The sequence below is a fragment of the Carassius auratus genome, chromosome 1, assembly GCF_003368295.1.
Source record: "Carassius auratus strain Wakin chromosome 1, ASM336829v1, whole genome shotgun sequence".
Classification (NCBI taxonomy): domain Eukaryota; kingdom Metazoa; phylum Chordata; class Actinopteri; order Cypriniformes; family Cyprinidae; genus Carassius; species Carassius auratus.
In genome coordinates this window covers 2,638,467-2,658,466 of record NC_039243.1, presented here as the reverse complement: position 1 = coordinate 2,658,466, position 20,000 = coordinate 2,638,467, and the positions used below count along the sequence as shown (strand labels likewise).

General features: G+C 39.9%; 1 protein-coding gene and 1 pseudogene across 2 annotated transcripts in view; both read left to right on the top strand.

Moving 5' to 3' along the window:
* LOC113113750 (armadillo repeat protein deleted in velo-cardio-facial syndrome-like) overlaps nt 1-3,885 on the top strand; it is a 20,956-nt gene extending 17,071 nt beyond the window's left edge. For both annotated transcript variants that reach the window (XM_026280316.1, XM_026280251.1), the window contains exons 10-17: nt 130-257; nt 835-985; nt 1,063-1,255; nt 1,356-1,467; nt 1,580-1,667; nt 2,212-2,288; nt 3,096-3,199; nt 3,290-3,885. In XM_026280316.1, the coding sequence (XP_026136101.1) occupies nt 130-257; nt 835-985; nt 1,063-1,255; nt 1,356-1,467; nt 1,580-1,667; nt 2,212-2,288; nt 3,096-3,188 (842 nt within the window). In that variant the 3' untranslated portion in view covers nt 3,189-3,199; nt 3,290-3,885. The remainder of the gene's footprint in view (nt 1-129; nt 258-834; nt 986-1,062; nt 1,256-1,355; nt 1,468-1,579; nt 1,668-2,211; nt 2,289-3,095; nt 3,200-3,289) is intronic.
* Nucleotides 3,886-8,463: 4,578 nt separating this feature from the next.
* On the top strand, nt 8,464-11,743 carry LOC113108769 (neuropeptide FF receptor 1 pseudogene; annotated as a pseudogene).
* Nucleotides 11,744-20,000: the final 8,257 nt, after the last annotated feature.

The following is a 20,000-nucleotide window of genomic DNA, read 5'->3' as shown; positions in this document are numbered from 1 at the left end:
AGAAAGAGCCTGTCAACCAGTGCCCTTAAAATAATGCAAAACTCTGGTTCGTACAGGATCTCACTTTCCCATTTCAGATCAGTGTATGGAGTGTGTCATGAATGATTCATAACGGCTCTGTCTGTGCAGGCCTGGAGCTTCTGTACCAGCCGGAGGTGGTGCGACTCTATCTGTCTCTCCTCAAACTGAGTCAGAACCACAACACACTGGAGGCGGCGGCCGGAGCCTTGCAGAACCTGTCAGCCGGACACTGGACCGTGAGTCTGACCACTAACACATCCACTGACCAGCTACAGATGACCGTCTGGAACTGATCCAAATCATTCGTTCATGCTTGTCTGTTTTTCGTAAATATTTTGGTTTGACATGCTTTATCTGAAATCACTGATAGTGTAATAATACATGCAATACGTACAGTTTGATTGCATATAAAAATCCCATGCATTTGGATCACACTGTTTTAACATTGATAAATTAAATGTGATATTTTCGGTCGAACTGTAAATTAAACCGGTCAGATTTTTACAAGAATGCTAATAAATGGAATCTCGTTTGAATACACAGTGCCCAGCTTTATTTATTTATCATCAATAAATACAATTAGTTTCAATATCGTGCAATGAACGTGCATGGAATTTTTATATGCAATTTTTTCAATTCAAATGATGTTAGAGAAAATATTTAAAACCAAAACCCGAATGACTTTTAGTGTGACTGTGCATGTGTTTCTCTTCAGATGAACTATCTGCTCAAAGCATGAACTTTAAATGACAGTACAGAGCACTAAAGCATGAATCGAAGCCTCTTAATGAAGCGTCCTCTGTGTTTTCCCAGTGGTCCAGTTATATCCGAGCGACGGTGCGTAAAGAGAAGGGTCTGCCGGTGCTGGTGGAGCTGCTGCACTCCGACGCTGATAAAGTGGTGCGAGCCATCGCCATCGCGCTCAGAAACCTCGCCATCGACCACAAGAACAAAGATCTGATCGGTAAGATCCAGAGCCGCAGCTTTACTCTGACGCTGTGCGTGTGATGCTGAGGCTGACCGTCTCTCTGCTGCGGTCAGGGAGTTACTCCATGAGGGATCTGGTCAGTAATCTGCCCTGCGGTCAGCAGCGACCCGCCAAGAACCTGGAGGGAGACACGGTGGTGGCCGTCCTGAACACTATACTAGAGATCGTCTCGGAGAACCTGGAGAACGCCCGCTTCCTCATCCAGGGACAGGGAATCCAGAAACTGGTCTCAATCAACAGAACCAGGTGACAATCACACAAAACACTCTGTGCTAAAGCAACATGTTAGCATCTGTAGATGTAAAGCTGATTGGTCTGATCAGGGTGTGTTCTGTCTTGTTGTCAGCCAATCGGTGCGCGAGACCAAAGCCGCGTCACACATCCTGCAGACGGTCTGGGCCTATAAGGATCTGCGACACACGCTGTGTAAGGCCGGCTGGAACAAAACACACTTCAAGGTAACAGCAGTTAAAGTCAGACGGATGGATCGATGCGTGTTTCACAGCCATGCGTATGAAATTAATATCAGAGAGCGCTGTGCTGATGATGAATCTCGATCGTGTGTTTCAGCCAGCCGTCTCCAGTCTGCCCAAAAAACAGAGGAACGGCAAGCAAGGGAACGATGACATCACACTGCCCTTAATGGAGAAGAACCAAGGTCTCTGATTCCTGCCGCTCGAACGAGGCTTATTTATGATCTTGCACTGATGAGAATGACAGGAGCGCTGTGCCTTATTTGTTATGCAAGTTTGGAGTGCTTGAAATAAGCGTGTGCATGTTTTTAATACACTAATACAATGATTGTGTGTGTGTGTGTGTGTGTGTGTGTGTGTGTGTGTGTGTGTGTGTGTGTGTGTGTGTGTGTGTGTGTATAATGACATGGGTATGACACAGGTATTACAAGGAGAGGGTGACTTATGAGGACATAACCCATGTCCCCATTTTTCAAAACACTTATAAATCATACAGAATGAGTTTTTTTGAGAAAGTAAAAATGCACAAAGTTTCCTGTGAGGGTTAGGGTTAGGTGTAGGGTTGGTGAAGGGCCATAGAATATACAGTTTCTACAGAATAAAAACCATTACACCTATGGGATGAACACACTTTACACAGAAACAAACGTGTGTGTGTGTGTGTGTGTGTGTGTGTGTGTGTGTGTGTTTCATGCACTGACTCAGTGATGTGTTGTGTCTCCTCTACAGATGGATGCTGTAGTGTGGATCAGGCCGAGCGAGCAGGAGACGCTCCGTGTCACATGATCGAACGAGAAACTTTTCAGGTCAGGGGTCATGTTGTACCATTACTGTTCTCCAGAAACTTCTAAAGTCTGTATTCATGTCAAATGTATTCATATAGCATCATTACAAACAACAATGTGAATTACAATATCAATCCAAAACCTAAAATAATAAAAGAGAGCATCATATATAACAGATAAAACTATATACAGCTGCTCAGATGGAAATTAAGTAAAAATTTGATCAAAAAATGTACATTTGCTGCAACTGTGCTCACCCTTAGATCATCCAAGATTAGGATCAGTTTGTTTGGAGAAATGTAGCATTGCATCAGTGTCTCATCAGTGGATGCTCTGCAGTGAATGGGTGCCGTCAGAATGAGAGTCTGATAAAAACATCACAATAATCCACAGCACTCCAGTCCATCAGTGAACATCTGGAGAAGACAAAACCTGAAACACATCCAGCATTAAGATGATTTTAACTCAAACACATAGAGTCTATAATCCATAATAACACTTCCTCCAGTGAAAAAGTGTTCTGGTCTGAATCAGGAGAGAAATCTGCACAGATCAAGCAGCGTTTAAACAAATCTAAACTAATATGTGTCTGGATTAATTGATGGACTGGAGTGCTGTGGATTATTGTGATGTTTTTATCAGACTCTCATTCTGACGGCACCCATTCACTGCAGAGCATCCGTTGATTAGACACTGATGCAATGCTACATTTCTACAAACCTGATGAAGAAACAAACTCATCCTGATCTCAGATGAACTGAGTCTGAGGATTTCAGATATTATAATGCATAATGGGCAGATGTTTTCATGATGTTGAATGTGTTTCAGGGAGTGAATGATAAGAGGCATTTCATCAGGACCAGCAGACCTGCGGTTGGTTTAGTGGAGCGAACACCACAGCCGCTGGATTCATGGGTCTGATCCGGCTCACGGTAAACCACATCATCACACACTCTTTATATCATCTAACACATGTAACAACGTTGAGTTTCATCTAATGTATGCTTGATTTGTTTTCATAGGCTGGAGATCCACTTTCAGACCTGCATTATCAGCCTTCAGCACAATTCACCACAGAATCAAATGAGAGAAATACAACACTGTCCACATCGATGACCTTCGTGAAGGAGAGCTGGAGGAACCGTGTCCGATCCGTCTGGAAGTGGAAGTTGACTCTTTGCTGCTTTGGCAATCTTCACTGTTAAACTCAAGATTCATGATGATGTGACGAGTCATTTATTGATCATTTAACATCTGATCATACATCACATTACGATCTTGTGTTGTTGCTATTGCTTATTTTTTTTGTTGATGAGTCTCTAAATTGTATAATAGTGTTCCAATCACACAGACAGTTTCAGCTCTGTATCTAAAGTTTTATGCATAAAAGAAACAATTAAGAATATTAATAGGTTTCTGGGACTGGAAAAGCAAAATCTACTTATTATAGTCTATATCAGAGAATATATCAGAGATTTTAACGCATTCATACTGAATTTGTTTCATGACATCAGTGATTTAATGGCTTGACAAATAATTAAGATAACATTTTATCTCTTCTTAATAAATCTATTTCGTCATGCATCTAACAGAAAATAAATAAATGAAAAACAAAACGTATTCTTGCTTCGTGGCAAATTTCCTGGCGCGCGCTGAATGATTCGCTCGTCTGGTGTGTATTCGAATCTTTCGAGCGATTCGAAAGAAAAGAATCGATTCAAACGATGCGGCCACAGCCTTGGGAAGATGGTCAGGAATATGGAATATTGAAGAACTTGGGATAGATTCACAAGGAGTGCACATAAGCCAGAGTCAGATTTTATATGCATTATATAATATTGTTTTATATCAGTCCTATTGTGAACTGATATTTTTTAGCACTGACATATAAATGCGAGGATGATTTTTTTTAAATTATGTAATTGTAATGAATGACCACATGATGGCAGTGTTAAACAATCACATTTTCACTCATGTCCAATAGAGTCTGGCTGCAGACACGATGCACGCTCAGCCGCGCATGCGCATTTGGATGCATTTAAAACAGTGCGCATGCGTGTGTCTGAGAGTGCATGTATCCAAATGCGCATGCGCGGCTGAGAGTGCATGTGTCGGCAGCCAGACCCTCCTCCTCATGTGACCTGAAAACAAATCATAAATATGAGCATCATTCACATTTGCTGTGCCAGTTTAACTTAAATATTGTATATTATCTCATGTAAAAGAATATTTGAATTAAACATTATATATATATATATATATACATTATATAAATATAAAAGTGTATATATATATATATATATATATATATATATATATATATATATATATATACACTTTTATATACTTTTATATTATATTACATTATATTCTATATTATATTATTATTTTAACATCGTAACACTTGGTGAGTGATTGAACAGTTTTTTCTTCGTGAAATATCCACAATGCACTGCAGTAACTCAACTGGCTAAAAACTGGTGATTAATCCACAACAAGGAACAATGATTTAACTGATGCACGGACCATTTCAAACTATTTGTGATTTATTTACAGACAGTTGTGGGTAACGTGAAGATGAAGTGTTTAAACAGAGCAGATAAACCAAGGTTTGCAATGATTGTGCCTTTAGTGCATCTTCTCACAGGAAGAGGAAAGGCTATTTTAGCTCACAAATAACATCCCTAGTGGCCTGTGTTTGTTCAGGGATTGTGTTAAATCCGCTGGGGATGTGGATGGCATTTCTGTGCTTCCAATTTAACCTCAGCAAACTGTCTCATGATCAATTATAGTGCCATACTTCTTCTCAAAACTCTTAACAATCTCATTTTTTGGACTTTTGCACCTGAGCCTGAGACACAGAGATTCAGCCAATAAACTAGTTTAGGTTCAGTTTTGTTCGTGTAGTTTGTGTAGGAGAGTACATAGCTTATTAAAGGAAAGAAAGCGTGCTCACACACAGGTCATGAGATCAGGATGAGTTTGTTTCTTCATCAGGTTTGTAGAAATGTAGCATTACATCAGTGTCTCATCAATGGATGCTCTGCAGTGAATGGGTGCCGTCAGAATGAGAGTCTGATAAAAACATCACAATAATCCACAGCACTCCAGTCCATCAGTGAACATCTGGAGAAGACAAAACCTGAAACACATCCAGCATTAAGATGTTTTTAACTCAAACACATAGAGTCTATAATCCATAATAACACTTCCTCCAGTGAAAAAGTACGAAACAAAGTTGAAAGATAATAATAATAAAGGGAATAGAGCACTATACACAACAGTAATTAGATTTTAACAGCGTTTTGGCTCGGGTAAGGCTGTATGTGTAACGTAGTACATTATCAAGAGCTGATATTAAAACAATAACACATTGGAGGTGGGAAATATGAGTCTAAATGTTGATTTAAAATGCTCATATCTCTTGCTTTCCTGCTGAGATCAACAGACCGATGTTAAAAATTGAGTTCTGAGAACAAAAGTCTCTCCTGCTGTTATTAAACCCTTTTGGGATCCGAGCTGAACCTGCTTCAAAATGTCAGCGAGCACAGCTGGGCAGTTAAAGCTGGACATTTACAGAGAGATAAGAAGAATAAAGCTCTGTAAGTCTATAAAACTGAAAGGAGAGAGGTGTTTACTAATATTTCATAGTGCAGATGTTTTCTGGCCCCAGCATGAACATGTGAAACATTGTACAAACATAACAGCTTGATGCATGATGAGACAAAGAACTAATTATAATGATAGAAAAATCTTGCATGAAATGGAAGAAAATTGCATGCTTCTACATGTTAAATTCTTTTTGATGTACATATTTGACCTGAAGTATGAATGTTTAATTCAAAACAACCCCCAAATAATTACAAATCAATAAATAAATCAAATCCTGGCATAGATGCATGCTCAGAATAAATATTTAAATGAGCTTTTCTTGCAAGCACACAAACAGACATCAGGCTTAATTTGATGCTCTGATTCTGAATCATTTCTCACAGCTGTTGATCATCTACACACAGCAGCTCTTAGCTTCAGCTAGAAGCAAAAACAGCTCGTGCAATCACATTATTGGGCATAAAATGAATGTATTTTCTCATAAAAAAATTCTTGAAATTAATTTCTGTGGCAGTTATTATTAATCAGCAGGTCTAATTATTACACTGCATTAATTACAGCATCTTAAAAAACAGATTGGATTCATTCAGAGAGTCGGTTCATTTGAGTGGTTCATTTAAATGATTCGGTTTGTTCCGGTCATTAATCAGAAATGAACTTTTATCATTTACATTGTGAAATAAAAGAAACTGAGATAATTTATTCTCATTATACTCTAATCGAGAACTTACTTTTATCTATTCCTGATGAATTTTACTGAAAGCATGAGAAATATTGTTTTGTTTACAGTTATGACAACAAAATGTTAGAAGAAAGGGATCATTGGGGTTCTATATAGAACCATAGGGTTCTTTACTCAACTCCAAAGAACCTTTTATGCTAAAAAGGTTCTATAATGACAAGAAAGAACCCTTTTGGCACAAAGGGTTCATATCTTGAATTTTGTGATCATTCACATGCATTCATAAATGTATTTGAATACACCGAATAATGCAGTAAAAGAACACACTCAAAATGCACACGCGCACTAGTATGACTTCATCATGTAACTTTACATTAGTCTAGATGCTTGCACTTTTAGGCATGATTTGTTTATTTTTTTTAATATAGCCTACTTGATACTGTTAAAAGGCACATCATTAAAACAAAAAATAGGAGTTCACATTTCACACCTAAACAAGCGTGGAAAACGTAATTAGAACTAGCTACTAAATTAGTTAAAAATGCCTATCCATATACAGCTATGATTTGCGAACCCCAAACTGACTCAAATGATTTGCGAAACCGGTCCGAACTCCCAAACTGGAGTCAGATGACTCAAATGATTCGCGATCCTCAAACTGACTCGAATGATTCGCGAACCCGCTCCGAACTCCCGAACTGATTCAAATGATTCGCGATCCTCAAACTGACTCAAATGAATCGCGATGCCGCTCCAACTCCCAAACTGGAGTCAGATGACTCAAATGATTCGCGATCCCACTACGGACTTCCGAACTGACTCAAATGATTCGCGATCCCGCTAAGAACTCCCGAACTGACTCAAATGATTCGCGATCCCGCTACGAACTCCCAAACTGACTAAAATGATTCGCGATCCCGCTACGAACTCCCAAACTGACTAAAATGATTCGCGATCCCACTACGAACTCCCAAACTGACTAAAATGATTCGCGATCCCGCTACGAACTCCCGAACTGATTCAAATGATTCGCGATCTCGCTACGAACTCCCGACTCAAATGATTCGCGAACCCACTACGAACTCCCGAACTGACTCTAATGATTTGCGAACCCAATACACATAATGCTATATAAGTGTGCACTTTGAGAGAAATAAACATCAGATGTTCATGTTAACAACTTCTTTAACTTGAGCAAACGCTGTTTATACACATACATTTGTTAATAAAGTAAATAGAACGAAAACATGAGTGTAATGCTACTGAATAAAAATAAACGATCCACTCGAAAGTCTCTGCTCATCATGACAGGACCTGGATCAGTGAGCTGCGTCTCGGGCCGATGACGTCACTTCCATGGGGGCATGTTGTACACGCCCCCGTCCATTGACTCCGCCCCCACGTCAAAACAGTGCAAAAAGAGAGACGTGCAGAAAAGTGAAGCGCAAAGGAAAAATGGTATCAAGCTCAAACTAGACTGACACGCAAAATAAAAGCAGCGTTGCAAATAAATTAATAGATATGACCATGGAAAATATGTATTGCACAATCATTGCTTTCGCGCTGTTTCATTTGTTTTGCAATTCTTAATTTTTGTTTGCAAAAAGCAAATGTATTAAATATGTTTTTGTTTTTATTGTTTTTGTATATTTTAAGCAAAGTAAATCTTTCTGATTTATTAAAATAAAAAGTCACATACATGGACTTTTCTGGGCTAAGCCCCGGATCTCCACTCACCCTAGAACCACCCCTGCAGCCTGCAGCTCTCCCTACAGTTTCTTCTAAACAAGTTTGGCATAATAGTACAGTAATTTACAAACGGGATCGGACATCAGATGCGCGTTCGGGTGCGCGTTCAGGTGTGAAATCGGCTGCGCGTTCAGGTGCGAAATCGGGTGCGCGTTCAGGTGCGCGTTCGCGGGAGTCAGTGCGGAGTTGATCAGAGACGTACACGGTCATAATCGAGCTCTTTTTGCACTTATTTTATTCCACCACTGCCTTTACTTCACCCTTTGACCTGAAGAACAGTAAGGTAAGATCTTTGTGACTCACATTAACCGATAAAACGCAAATTTTATTAACTCTTTATGCTACTTTGATCAGTTTTTGCTCCTGGTGAAGTTCTCTCAGGCTGTGTGCACAGATCACTGCTGAATAATGTGGAAAAAAGGATTTAAGGATATTGCACATGTCTTAAACATTCATATTCAAAAAGATGGGAGATGTGCGATTTGTAAGATCGGGGCAAGTTGTCACTTTTTTCCCCTCAGACTGCGTTTATTTACAGATCATGTAGGATTTAACTGTACAAAGCTCTTTACATTTAGCTATTAAACATTTCATATTTGTTGTACTCGGGGGAAAACACATTGATATTCATTGTACAGACGTTAATTGATCTGGGGCATGTTGTCACACTTCATGGGGTAAGTTGTCACGAGCTTATTATTATTTTTTTTTTTTAACCAAATTTAACAGTAAGGCAATTCTGAAATGGCAAAGGGAGCAAATATTATATAAAAAATATTGTGTTGATAAAATGTGCAATGACAAATTATGATAAACATCTTGTCCCAATAATAATAATAATAATACAATTTTAAGAATGAGAGAAAAAAAACACACAATCAATAAATCTGAGTTTGTGATATTGTAATTTTAATTTGGAAAACACGCAAATTAACAAAAAACCCTCTTGTGTAAGACTGTTTTGGATTATATGTGTTTGAAACCAACATTATTAATCCACTGCTCGAGAAAGCAAGCATTTGTATAATTGGACTTTTGATTAAAAGCTCCTAGTTTCCGAGATCTAGATCCTTATAAATGTGACTTCGGTCCTCAGTAATGGTTTTCTTAGTATAAATAATAACTTTACATGTCACAGAATGAACGATTTTAAAAGCTGCTCTTTCAGCAGAGTTCAAATGCTTTTAAATGTGTTTTATTTCACTGTGTTTCGTTGCTAAATGCCACTGGTGTTAGCAGAGAGTGATTTACAATCTTGTCTTGAACTTCATACATCAGTGCGTTCCTACCAGGACATTCTTATCATTTAATAATGATAAACCCTGGTTTACTGGGAAACTCAAACCGCTTCGTCAAGCAAAATAGGATGCTTACAGAAGTGGGGATAAAATCTTGTAAAACCACCCCAGGAACAGTTTTTACCCGCAGGCTTTATTCAACCTGAACAACATCTATCACAACTAACATAGTTATCTGACATATTTATATTAAACTGCACACTTTGTAAATAACATATCTGCAAACTAAAGAAATACCTGATCATTTATCTTAATAATTACATTTTTTTCTTATACTTCTATTTCTGTATATATAGTACATTATTTGATGTTTAGTTTTTCTTTTTTTATATCAGTGTTGTATTAACTCCCTGCTGTGTTATTCATATGTATGTCTGCAGCATGTTGTACTTTCTGGTGTTAAGTCAGATTCCTTGTGTGTGTAAACAAACATGCTAATAAAGCTCTTCTGATTCCAAGTATTTATGGAAGCTTGTTTCCACCATGGAATAAAACATAAAAAAGTTTTAATCTCAAAAGATTTAATTTAAAAGAGGTTTTTTTCTCACTTAATTCTGAGAAAAAAATTTTGAACTGAAAAAAAGAATGATATTTTAAAAAAGTTCTGAGAAAAAGCTAAAAATTTGCAAGAAAAAATCTAATAAAACAGATGCTATTATCTTATTATTTTTCTTTACTTTGGTGGAAACAGGCTTCCATATTTATTTTTTCTTCTGTGGCGGAAGCATAAAAACAGAATTCTGAGATTTAAAAAAAAAATCACTCCACTCCAACACACACACACTTTCAAACACACACACACACTCTCAAACACACACACACACACACACTCTCAAACACACACACACACTCTCAAACACACACACACTCTCAAACACACACACACACACACACACACACTCTCAAACACACACACACACACACACACACTCACTCTCTCAATCACTCACACACACCCTCTCTCAAATACACACACACTCACACAGACACTCTCACACACACTCTCAAACACACACACACTCTCACAAATACATACACACATACAGACACAGACAAAAATGTACACACACTCACTCACTCAAACACACACACACACACACACTCTCTCAAATACATGCACACAGACACACACACACACATGTTTGTTTTTGTGTAAAGTGTGTTCATCCCATAGGTGTAATGGTTTTTATTCTGTAGAAACTGTATATTCTATGTCCCTTCACCAACCCTACACCTAACCCTAACCCTCACAGGAAACTTTGTGCATTTTTACTTTCTCAAAAAAACTCATTCTGTATGATTTATAAGTGTTTTGAGAAATGGGGACATGGGTTATGTCCTCATAAGTCACGCTCTCCTTGTAATACCTGTGTCATACCCATGTCATTATACAGAGTTGTGTCCTGATATGACACACACACACACACACACACTCAAACACACACACACACACACACTCACTCACTCTCTCAAACACTCACACACACACTCTCTCAAATACACACACACTCACATAGACATTCTCACACACAGACACAAGCGTACACACACTCACTCTCTCAAACACTCACACACACACGCACACACACACACACACAAACACACATACACACCCTCACAGACATAAACGTACACACACTCTCTCAAATACAGACACACACGCACGCACACACACACACAGATATATTATTCCATGGCAGAAACAGGCTTCCTAAATTATTATTTAGTTTGTTTATTTTGTGTTTGTTCCCAGCATTGTATTCATGGAGGCCACTGAGGGATCATGGGATGCCTCCTCCGTCTACATCATCTCAGATCTGGTCTCCTGCATCAACCAGACCAACAGCACCAACTCCAGCACAGCAGGGGGCGACGTCCTGTTCCCTTACTACCAGCACTCTCTGCCGACGGCCGCGCTCTTCACGCTGGCGTATCTCTTCATCTTCCTGCTGTGTCTGATGGGGAACGCTCTGGTCTGTGTGATAGTCCTGAGGAACCGGCACATGAGAACCGTCACCAACATCTTCATCCTGAATCTGGCCGTCAGCGACCTGCTGGTCGGGATCTTCTGCATTCCCACCACGCTAGTGGACAACCTCATCACAGGTGAGAGGCGTGGCCTATCGTGCACATAAGAAAACATAGAAAATAGTTTCTGAAATGTAAGGGAAACAGGTCAATTTAGCTCAAAGGGAATCATTTAAGATTTTAAAGGGAATTTGAACAGAATCACTGTTTCACGGCTGTTCACGGAGACGCGCCTGCGGTTCAGTGAACGAGCCGTTTAACATCAAATCTGCGCTGGATACTAATATCCAAACTATAGTGAAAACACTATCAATTAGCACAGTAACAAGATCGACAGTTTAAGACATTAACTTGTAAGCACAAAACACAAGATACTTCTCTTTTCAATATGAATAAGGCTTTATTAGATAAATCTAAGACATACAAACTAATCTAACACATAAACGCACGCACACACACATTCACACAAGTTGCAGGAAGGTCGAAAGTTAGGGAAAGATGAGTTTAAGAGAATGGAAATATGGAATCCCAAGTTAACAGCAATACGTTAAATTGCATAAACATGAACAACCATCAATCACGTAATTAGCGCTCGCATTGAGTTCCTCAATGAGGTTAAAATTATATTAGATACACCAGTAAAGGTCACAGTCTGGAGGTAAAGTTACTTGCATCTCCTGTGAAGAAGGAGCCTCGGTGAAAGGGCTATCCCGAGGTCGTTGATTGGCTGGAAGTTCAGTCTCTGAAGTGACGTCTTGGGAAGCCCGTGGTTGTTGGGCGTTGGCTGAAAGTGCAGAGTCGTGTTCGCTGGTTGAAGTTGAATGGACGTTACAAAACTTAACTCAGAACACGAAACTCTCAAACGGAAAAGAAAAGAAATAAAGTTTGACGAGACTAGGTTGTGTTCCTTCTCATAGTAGCAGCAGGCAGGCACGCTGGAACCGCGCTCAAAGAACAATGATGACTACCGCATGGCTAGATGCTACAAGCTAAAGCTAGGTAGCAAAGCTACAAGCTAAAAGCTAAGAGCAGGCATGACTGATAGCACGAGCAAGGCTGGAACTAAAAGCCGACATGGCTAATAGCAGCAGCTAGACTAGAACTAAAAGCAGACTAAAAGCCGACATGGCTAATAGCAGCAGGCAGACTAGAACTAAAAGCAAGGCATGACTAAAAAAAAGCATGACTAAAAACCAAATTACATCGTGTCCAAAGTATTTAAAACTTCCTGTTGGCCACCCCTCAAATGTTGCCTTGACCAATCAGATATGTTCTTGAGTCTTGGGTATCATAAATCATTTGTTTATCTTACCAAGCATGTGGTTCTTGCCTCACAGGGTCTAATTTTGGACATGATTCCTATAACATGATTATGATATATTTTACAAATAAATGATTGTCAGGACAATATCAAGCAAGAAAATGCGATTATTTGAATACTAGACATGACTAGGTATCCTATAGTTATCAAAAGACATACACAATAAGTGATTATACATGATAGTCAAATGTTTGGGTTACACGTAAATGAATATGGAGTTAAGCAATGGAATGATTCATTCATAAGTCTTTTTTGAGTTCATTCTGGTCCATATATAATGTATAAAAAGGGTTTCTTTGCCATTCTCTGGCAAAGGACTTTTCTGTGAAGACAAAGGTTTAAAGCCCTTCCCCCTTAGGAATTTCAGTCTGGTTTCACTGGCTGGGGGGGGAAGTCAATGCAAGTATTTAACTTGATCTCCTGGGTTTACATGTGATGTCCAGCGTTGCATTCCAATCACGAACAATAAATTTGACAATCTCTTCTTTGAATTAAAATTGTCAATAATTGTTCTATTGGTGTTAATGTTGAAAGCTGTTGTGTGAACAAGTTGGTTGGTTGGTTATCTTGTTTGGTTCCTGTGGCACTAGAACTGATTTATGACTTCCTGAGGAATTCAGCTCATGTTTCAATGCACACAGCTCTGATAGACTCTTTGATTTGTCTGATTTGACTCATTTCTGCTACATATATCCCCCTTTCGATCGGCGAGGTGTTTAGGTGAAGACATCGTCGATCGCTGGAGAAACAAAGGCAGAAGAAGCAGACAAACACAGCAAACAGCAAGACAACACCTCCATGACAGTTACTGTACTGGTGCAGGCATCAGGTTATTTAGGTACACGTGGTTAAGTTCAATTAGTCAATGTAGTTTAGCACATTGAGGATAGTTTAGATGGTCTTGGAAATTGTTTTTATTTTGATTCATCAATCAAATTTGTGGTTAACTTTGTTTGGTTCTTCTAGGTTGTCTTACTTTACATGTTTACCATTAGTTTTCTAGTAATTTCATTTTCAATTCAATGGATTGACCTATCATGCATGGAGCTCTCTGGCTTCCATTCAGTTTAGAGTGGCTGGCGGATATTAGGTGTTGCGAGTCAATCCTAATATCAGACCTTCAACCCTCGCAGGGTGTCTAGGCATTTCACCTACTCAGGAAAGAGGGGAAGGAGAAGGATAGGTAAAAGAAGAACAAAACAAAACAAGGCTGCTGTGGGTTTTCCTAGCATGTGTTACAACTACTATTGAGCTAGGATGTCAGGTGCAGCTAGTGTGTCGTGAACCTTAACTTAGTGTCAGGTGTTCTACCTATTGTGAGGATGGCTGCAAATTTCTTCATGGTGGGTATGTGTAACTTTGTTACGCTAAAAGTTGGATATTCTACCTGTGGGAAGAATATGTTTGTTGACTGTGTTATCAGTAGATGTGTTTACCTCTGGGTGTAGGTAATGTTGTGTATTACTGGTGTAGTGCATGTGTGGTCAGATCTGTTCAAGTCTGTGTTGTCTCCCCCTTTTTCTAGCATGTCACTGAAGACTGGCTCTCTGCATCTTTGGCTTGGATGAGGGCGTGTCCATGGTCTAATGAGGGGTCAGTCCAGCAAGGCAGGAAGTTCTTTAGCACGCCGTCGGAGGCAGTTTGGCATGGCTGTGTGAAGCTGAGTTGCAAAACTTGTCTCCTATGTTGCATTCTTCTTGTGATGCCTTCTGGCTGTAGCAGACTTTCTGACCTTCTGTGCTCTGGTGGTTGCTGTTGCACAGACAGGGAATGTGGTACTTGGAGTTGGAGTTCATTTGACAGTTTGTTAGTGACTGAGGTGATGTCCTTTAGTACCTCAGATTTTTCATCAACAGTTGGCCGTGAAAGACTTGTTCATTCTGGGTTGTTGTTGAACAGGTGCTTGTCATCTCTGATGCGGTGCACCAGGTGATCACCGGCCTTCCGTTCTGTCGCTGATCACAGCGAGCATGACTCAACTTTGTGGTCACCTGCATGTAAATTGTCTTGAAGGAACTCTCTTAGTTGTTCCATGACTTGTTCCGTGTCTTCTAATGGTAAGCGGTTATGTTCTTGTGAGTACTCAGCACTGTGCATGTCTGAGTGGTGCTGAGGTGGGTTTTGTTGTCGCTTACCCACACGAGTTGCTCTTGGATGAGTCAGGTGATTACCTTTGGATATCTGGTTAGGTTTCCAGATGTTATCCTTTTGGTTTCTTGAGAAGCGTGGCTGGTCCCATGGATTTTTCCAGCAGTTGGGCTGAAAGCGGTCGTGGATATGGGCGTCACGTTCTCTGTGCTCTTGATGGAAGACTCTGGTGTTGTGATGCCGCTGGGTGTCGTCCAGTGCAAGGCTTGAGTCTTTGTTGACAGAGTTCAAGAGTGTGGATGTTTTGTTACCTTTCTTTGAGGCCAACTTCTGCTTGTTATAGGCCTTCTGTGTTAGGTCACGCAACTGTTGGATGGTCATGGAGTTCGGACAGGCCATGACACCTAGATGGTGACTTACTCCGGGGTGCAGATTCTTTAGGAAGAGGGTTTTGAAATTCACATCCTCTTCAAGGTCAGGGCTGTTGTGTGCACCAAAGTAGGATTGTCGGAGTCGGTTGTAATAAGCTTGTGGAGTCTCTTGACGACCTTGTTGGTTTCCAAGGCAGTTAACAGTCCATGTTCAGACTCTGGGTCTGTAAACTCTTTAATCAGGACCTCACGAAGTCGCTGGTAGTTTGACTTGGTTTGACTGGGCTGTCGATCTAGAAAGTTTCGTACCTCGGAACTGGACGTGGCTCTAAGGAGGTATAACCAGTCTCTGTCAGTCACATGAGGTCTCACTTCCAGGTGAAATTCGATATCTCGCAGATAAGCTTGGATGTCGGGGCTCTCTGTGGAGTTCGGGTTGAACCTGCTGATGTTTTTAGACAGCTTGTTGAGGTCTTTGATGGTCATCCCGTGTGCAGCTTCAAGGCCTTGGACGGGAGGTTTTCTTTCGTTGGCAGGAAAGGGTTGTGTGGCGAAGGCAGGTGAGGTTTTGGGTTGTGGCCCTTCGCTCCTTTCGTCACATGCCAGTTCTTGGACGTGGGACTCTGCTCTGCTCAGCAGTGATGAGGCTAAGAGATGTTTCTCTTTTCTTGGCTCTAGTTTGTGCTTGTAAGCATTTTGGAGTTCTTTTCTGACCATGTAGAGCTCATCGTTGGTATCATCTAGTTGTTGGGTCAGATTGTCCATTTCAGTTCTGTACCTTTCAAGGTGGTCTTTCAAAGCACTGATTTCAGAGTTCTTGTTTCTGATATCTAGCTTGGCTTTCTCTAGTAGCTGTTCGGCATACTGGAGTCTGTTTACCAGGTCTTTCTGAGCAGCCGTTGTATGTTGCTGGTCGAGCTGAGCTGCTGCCAGGGCTGCTAGGAGCTTCATAACTTGTTCTGTTGTATCCTGCTCCCTCTCGCTGGGTGCTTTGAGTTGATTTTGAACTTTCACTTCCAACTTGTCTATGCGACGTTCAGCACGTGTCAGCTCCTCTTGAAGGTGGGTGATGTGCTTGTCGCTCAGTTTCAGCTGGGTGGTGAAGGCATAGCTTAGTGAGCTCGTGATCTTGACTAGCTCCTCGTGGTTGTTGTTCTGGCTTGAATCTTGTGTCAGGAATCTTCTCAGGATTAGGATTATTATTAAAAATAATAACAGTTCAAATGTCTTTGGAGTGAGGCTGTCTGTTATGCCTCTCAGCCAAATGTTCACATCTTCCCCATGGGAAATGGGGTCTGCAGTCTGCGGCATGTTGGCACGCTGGGGAGAAGAGAGACTGACACAGATCTGTGTGGAGTAAAAGCCTATGTGTGGTGGGACAACTAAGTGTTGTATCAGTGATTGTGAACCACTAGTGAAATGTGGTGATGACTGTGTTGGTCTCAGGGTGTCTAAGTAGACTAGAGATGCGAAGACTTTGTCACTCTAATGAGGAAGAGGAAAAGAGAGACAGAGGTGAAAAACAAATTCAAATGACAAGCACAATTTCTGTTTTTCAAATGAGGAAAATAATTTTTTCCAATTAAATGTTATCAAAAACATAAACAATATTATTATATTTCTTGCTTTGGACAAAAGAATACAATAATAATTCTGATATCTCTTTTCTTAGTCTGACAGGATTGGCACCGTACACCTTTCAGTTGGACCGCTCACCAGGGAGTCAGCGAAGGCGACAGTTGCTCAACACGTATCTCTATTAAATTGATCTCAACGTTGGATGAGATGCTAAAACTTGGATTGCGTTTCCAAATGTAGGGAGGTTAGGAAGAACAAAAGAGGATGATTACAATCAAATTCATAAGGATGATTCGTCGTCTTTGGCACGATTGTGTATTTACTTCACTTAGAATTGATTGATGGTTCTTACATGTCCTACAAATGTAAAAAGAGAAGAGGAAAGTAAAGGAGAGAGAGGACGGAGATGGTAAGTCTCAGTAGCGGTTATCTCAACTACAAGGAGAGCGTTGTGTTAGTTGCTGCACAACTAATCAAACAAAATAAACTTTAAATGAAAGAGGGTTGTCTTTCTAATTTATTTGAACTCGTAGTGAGGGATAACAATGTCTCCTTTTAGGGCTCAGGTTTGTCGTTCCCAGGCTAGGATACACAAAAGAAATGGTAAGAAATAGGAAAATGAAAAAAAATTAATAAATGGGCAAAATATGCAAAAATGAAATTAAAAAGAGGAAATCAATACGTAAAACAATAGTGGTTAAGTGTATAACCAAAACAGGAAGAGGGGTAAAACGCATTCAAATAAGTAAAGGTCTGAATAGCATATATTCAGATGGGTAATAAATAAATTAGGAAGAATAAGTTTACTTTAACTTCCAAAGTTCAAGGCTTATTCATTCCTAAAATAGTTAGACCCAAAAGAGAGTACTAGAAATAAAAGATCATATGAAATGATCTGAAAGGGAAATTTTAAATGATTCAAAATAAATTTAATGTTTCAATTAAATTTCAATTTGACAATTAATAATTGTGAGTCAGTATTTCCCTTTCTAGTAAAATGAAAATAAGTGGTCTAGTGAGAAAAGAGAGCGATAAAAAGAAAGGACTAACAAGTGTTAGTTAAGATGTTTAAAATGGTTAAATCACGTCAGCGTTGCCCAAAAACACATTTATTCTACCACTGGATGGTAATGCTAACGGCTAACCTTTGAGGCTAGTGGCTTTAGTATAGACTTCAATGTAAATGCAATGGTTTCGTTAGCTTAGCGACACCGCGGAGTTTGTGCGCTGCGCTTGCACAGTTCAGAGTTGCTCCGGAAGTACGTTAGGCTTCCGGGTCACGGTCGTCACTATGGCAACCAAAACACATTCTAGTGGATTAGCACATGAATCGTTGCATTGTTGCAAATACAGTTAAGCATGTTACATGAAATGTCGGCTCATTTCAACACTGTACAAATAACAACACCGCCTTTCAGTTGGTTTTGCGATGTGGCACTTAAACTCTCAGTTTGTATAGAGTTAAATTTATCTTAATTCAAATAGCAGCTTCCTGCTGTAGTTATTAATAGTCAATTCAGCAATTTGAATCTCCGTGCCAGTTTTTCTGGACACAAACATAAAAGTTTCCTTCGCTGTTGGTACACAGTTAAAATTTACTTGATCAAGCTTTTAAAACACTCCCATTCAAATTACTCTCGGACACACGCAGTGTTACGCGAGATTGCATTCACTTGTGAACGGATACACATGGGCAAACATTGTTCTCTAATGTTTAACGTTAACTTAGGGGAGTCGAATATCAAATTTGATTCGGCAGTGGAACACGCACTGGCAATCAACTATATGAAATATGAATACGGGGACTTTGATAAATAGATTGAGGAACCCGCTCAAAATATTCTTTATTCACCGATTTATATCCCTTTTGAAACACTAACAGTTTTAGCTCCGTTCAGCAAACAGTGACTGAGATAGCGTTTGAGACACTGGAACACGCAGTGAAATCAAATCAGCTATAAAACAAGGCATTACACAAATGAGGAACACGCTCAATTTCTACCTTATTGTACGATCTCAGATGTTTACTTTTAAGTTCACTTACTGCTGTTAACAAAGGGGAGACGGACTCGAGTTAAAGTCTCCTCTAGCTCCTTTCATTCAAGCGGGAGGGCGCGCGCTGCTGTACGTCACACTCTCAACACACACGTCTCGCAAGCTTCTCATCTTTTCATTCCTTTAGCAAAATCAAAAGATTAAATAACTTGGTTTATGCTCACAATTAGATTAAACTGCCCGCAATCATTCTCCACCATTATAAATGTAAGGGAAACAGGTCAATTTAGCTCAAAGGGAATCATTTAAGATTTTAAAGGGAATTTGAACAGAATCACTGTTTCACGGCTGTTCACGGAGACGCGCCTGCGGTTCAGTGAACGAGCCGTTTAACATCAAATCTGCGCTGGATACTAATATCCAAACTATAGTGAAAACACTATCAATTAGCACAGTAACAAGATCGACAGTTTAAGACATTAACTTGTAAGCACAAAACACAAGATACTTCTCTTTTCAATATGAATAAGGCTTTATTAGATAAATCTAAGACATACAAACTAATCTAACACATAAACGCACGCACACACACATTCACACAGTTGCAGGAAGGTCGAAAGTTAGGGAAAGATGAGTTTAAGAGAATGGAAATATGGAATCCCAAGTTAACAGCAATACGTTAAATTGCATAAACATGAACAACCATCAATCACGTAATTAGCGCTCGCATTGAGTTCCTCAATGAGGTTAAAAATATATTAGATACACCAGTAAAGGTCACAGTCTGGAGGTAAAGTTACTTGCATCTCCTGTGAAGAAGGAGCCTCGGTGAAAGGGCTATCCCGAGGTCGTTGATTGGCTGGAAGTTCAGTCTCTGATGACGTCTGGGAAGCCCGTGGTTGTTGGGCGTTGGCTGAAAGTGCAGAGTCGTGTTCGCTGGGTTGAAGTTGAATGGACGTTACAAAAACTTAACTCAGAACACGAAACTCTCAAACGGAAAAAGAAAAGAAA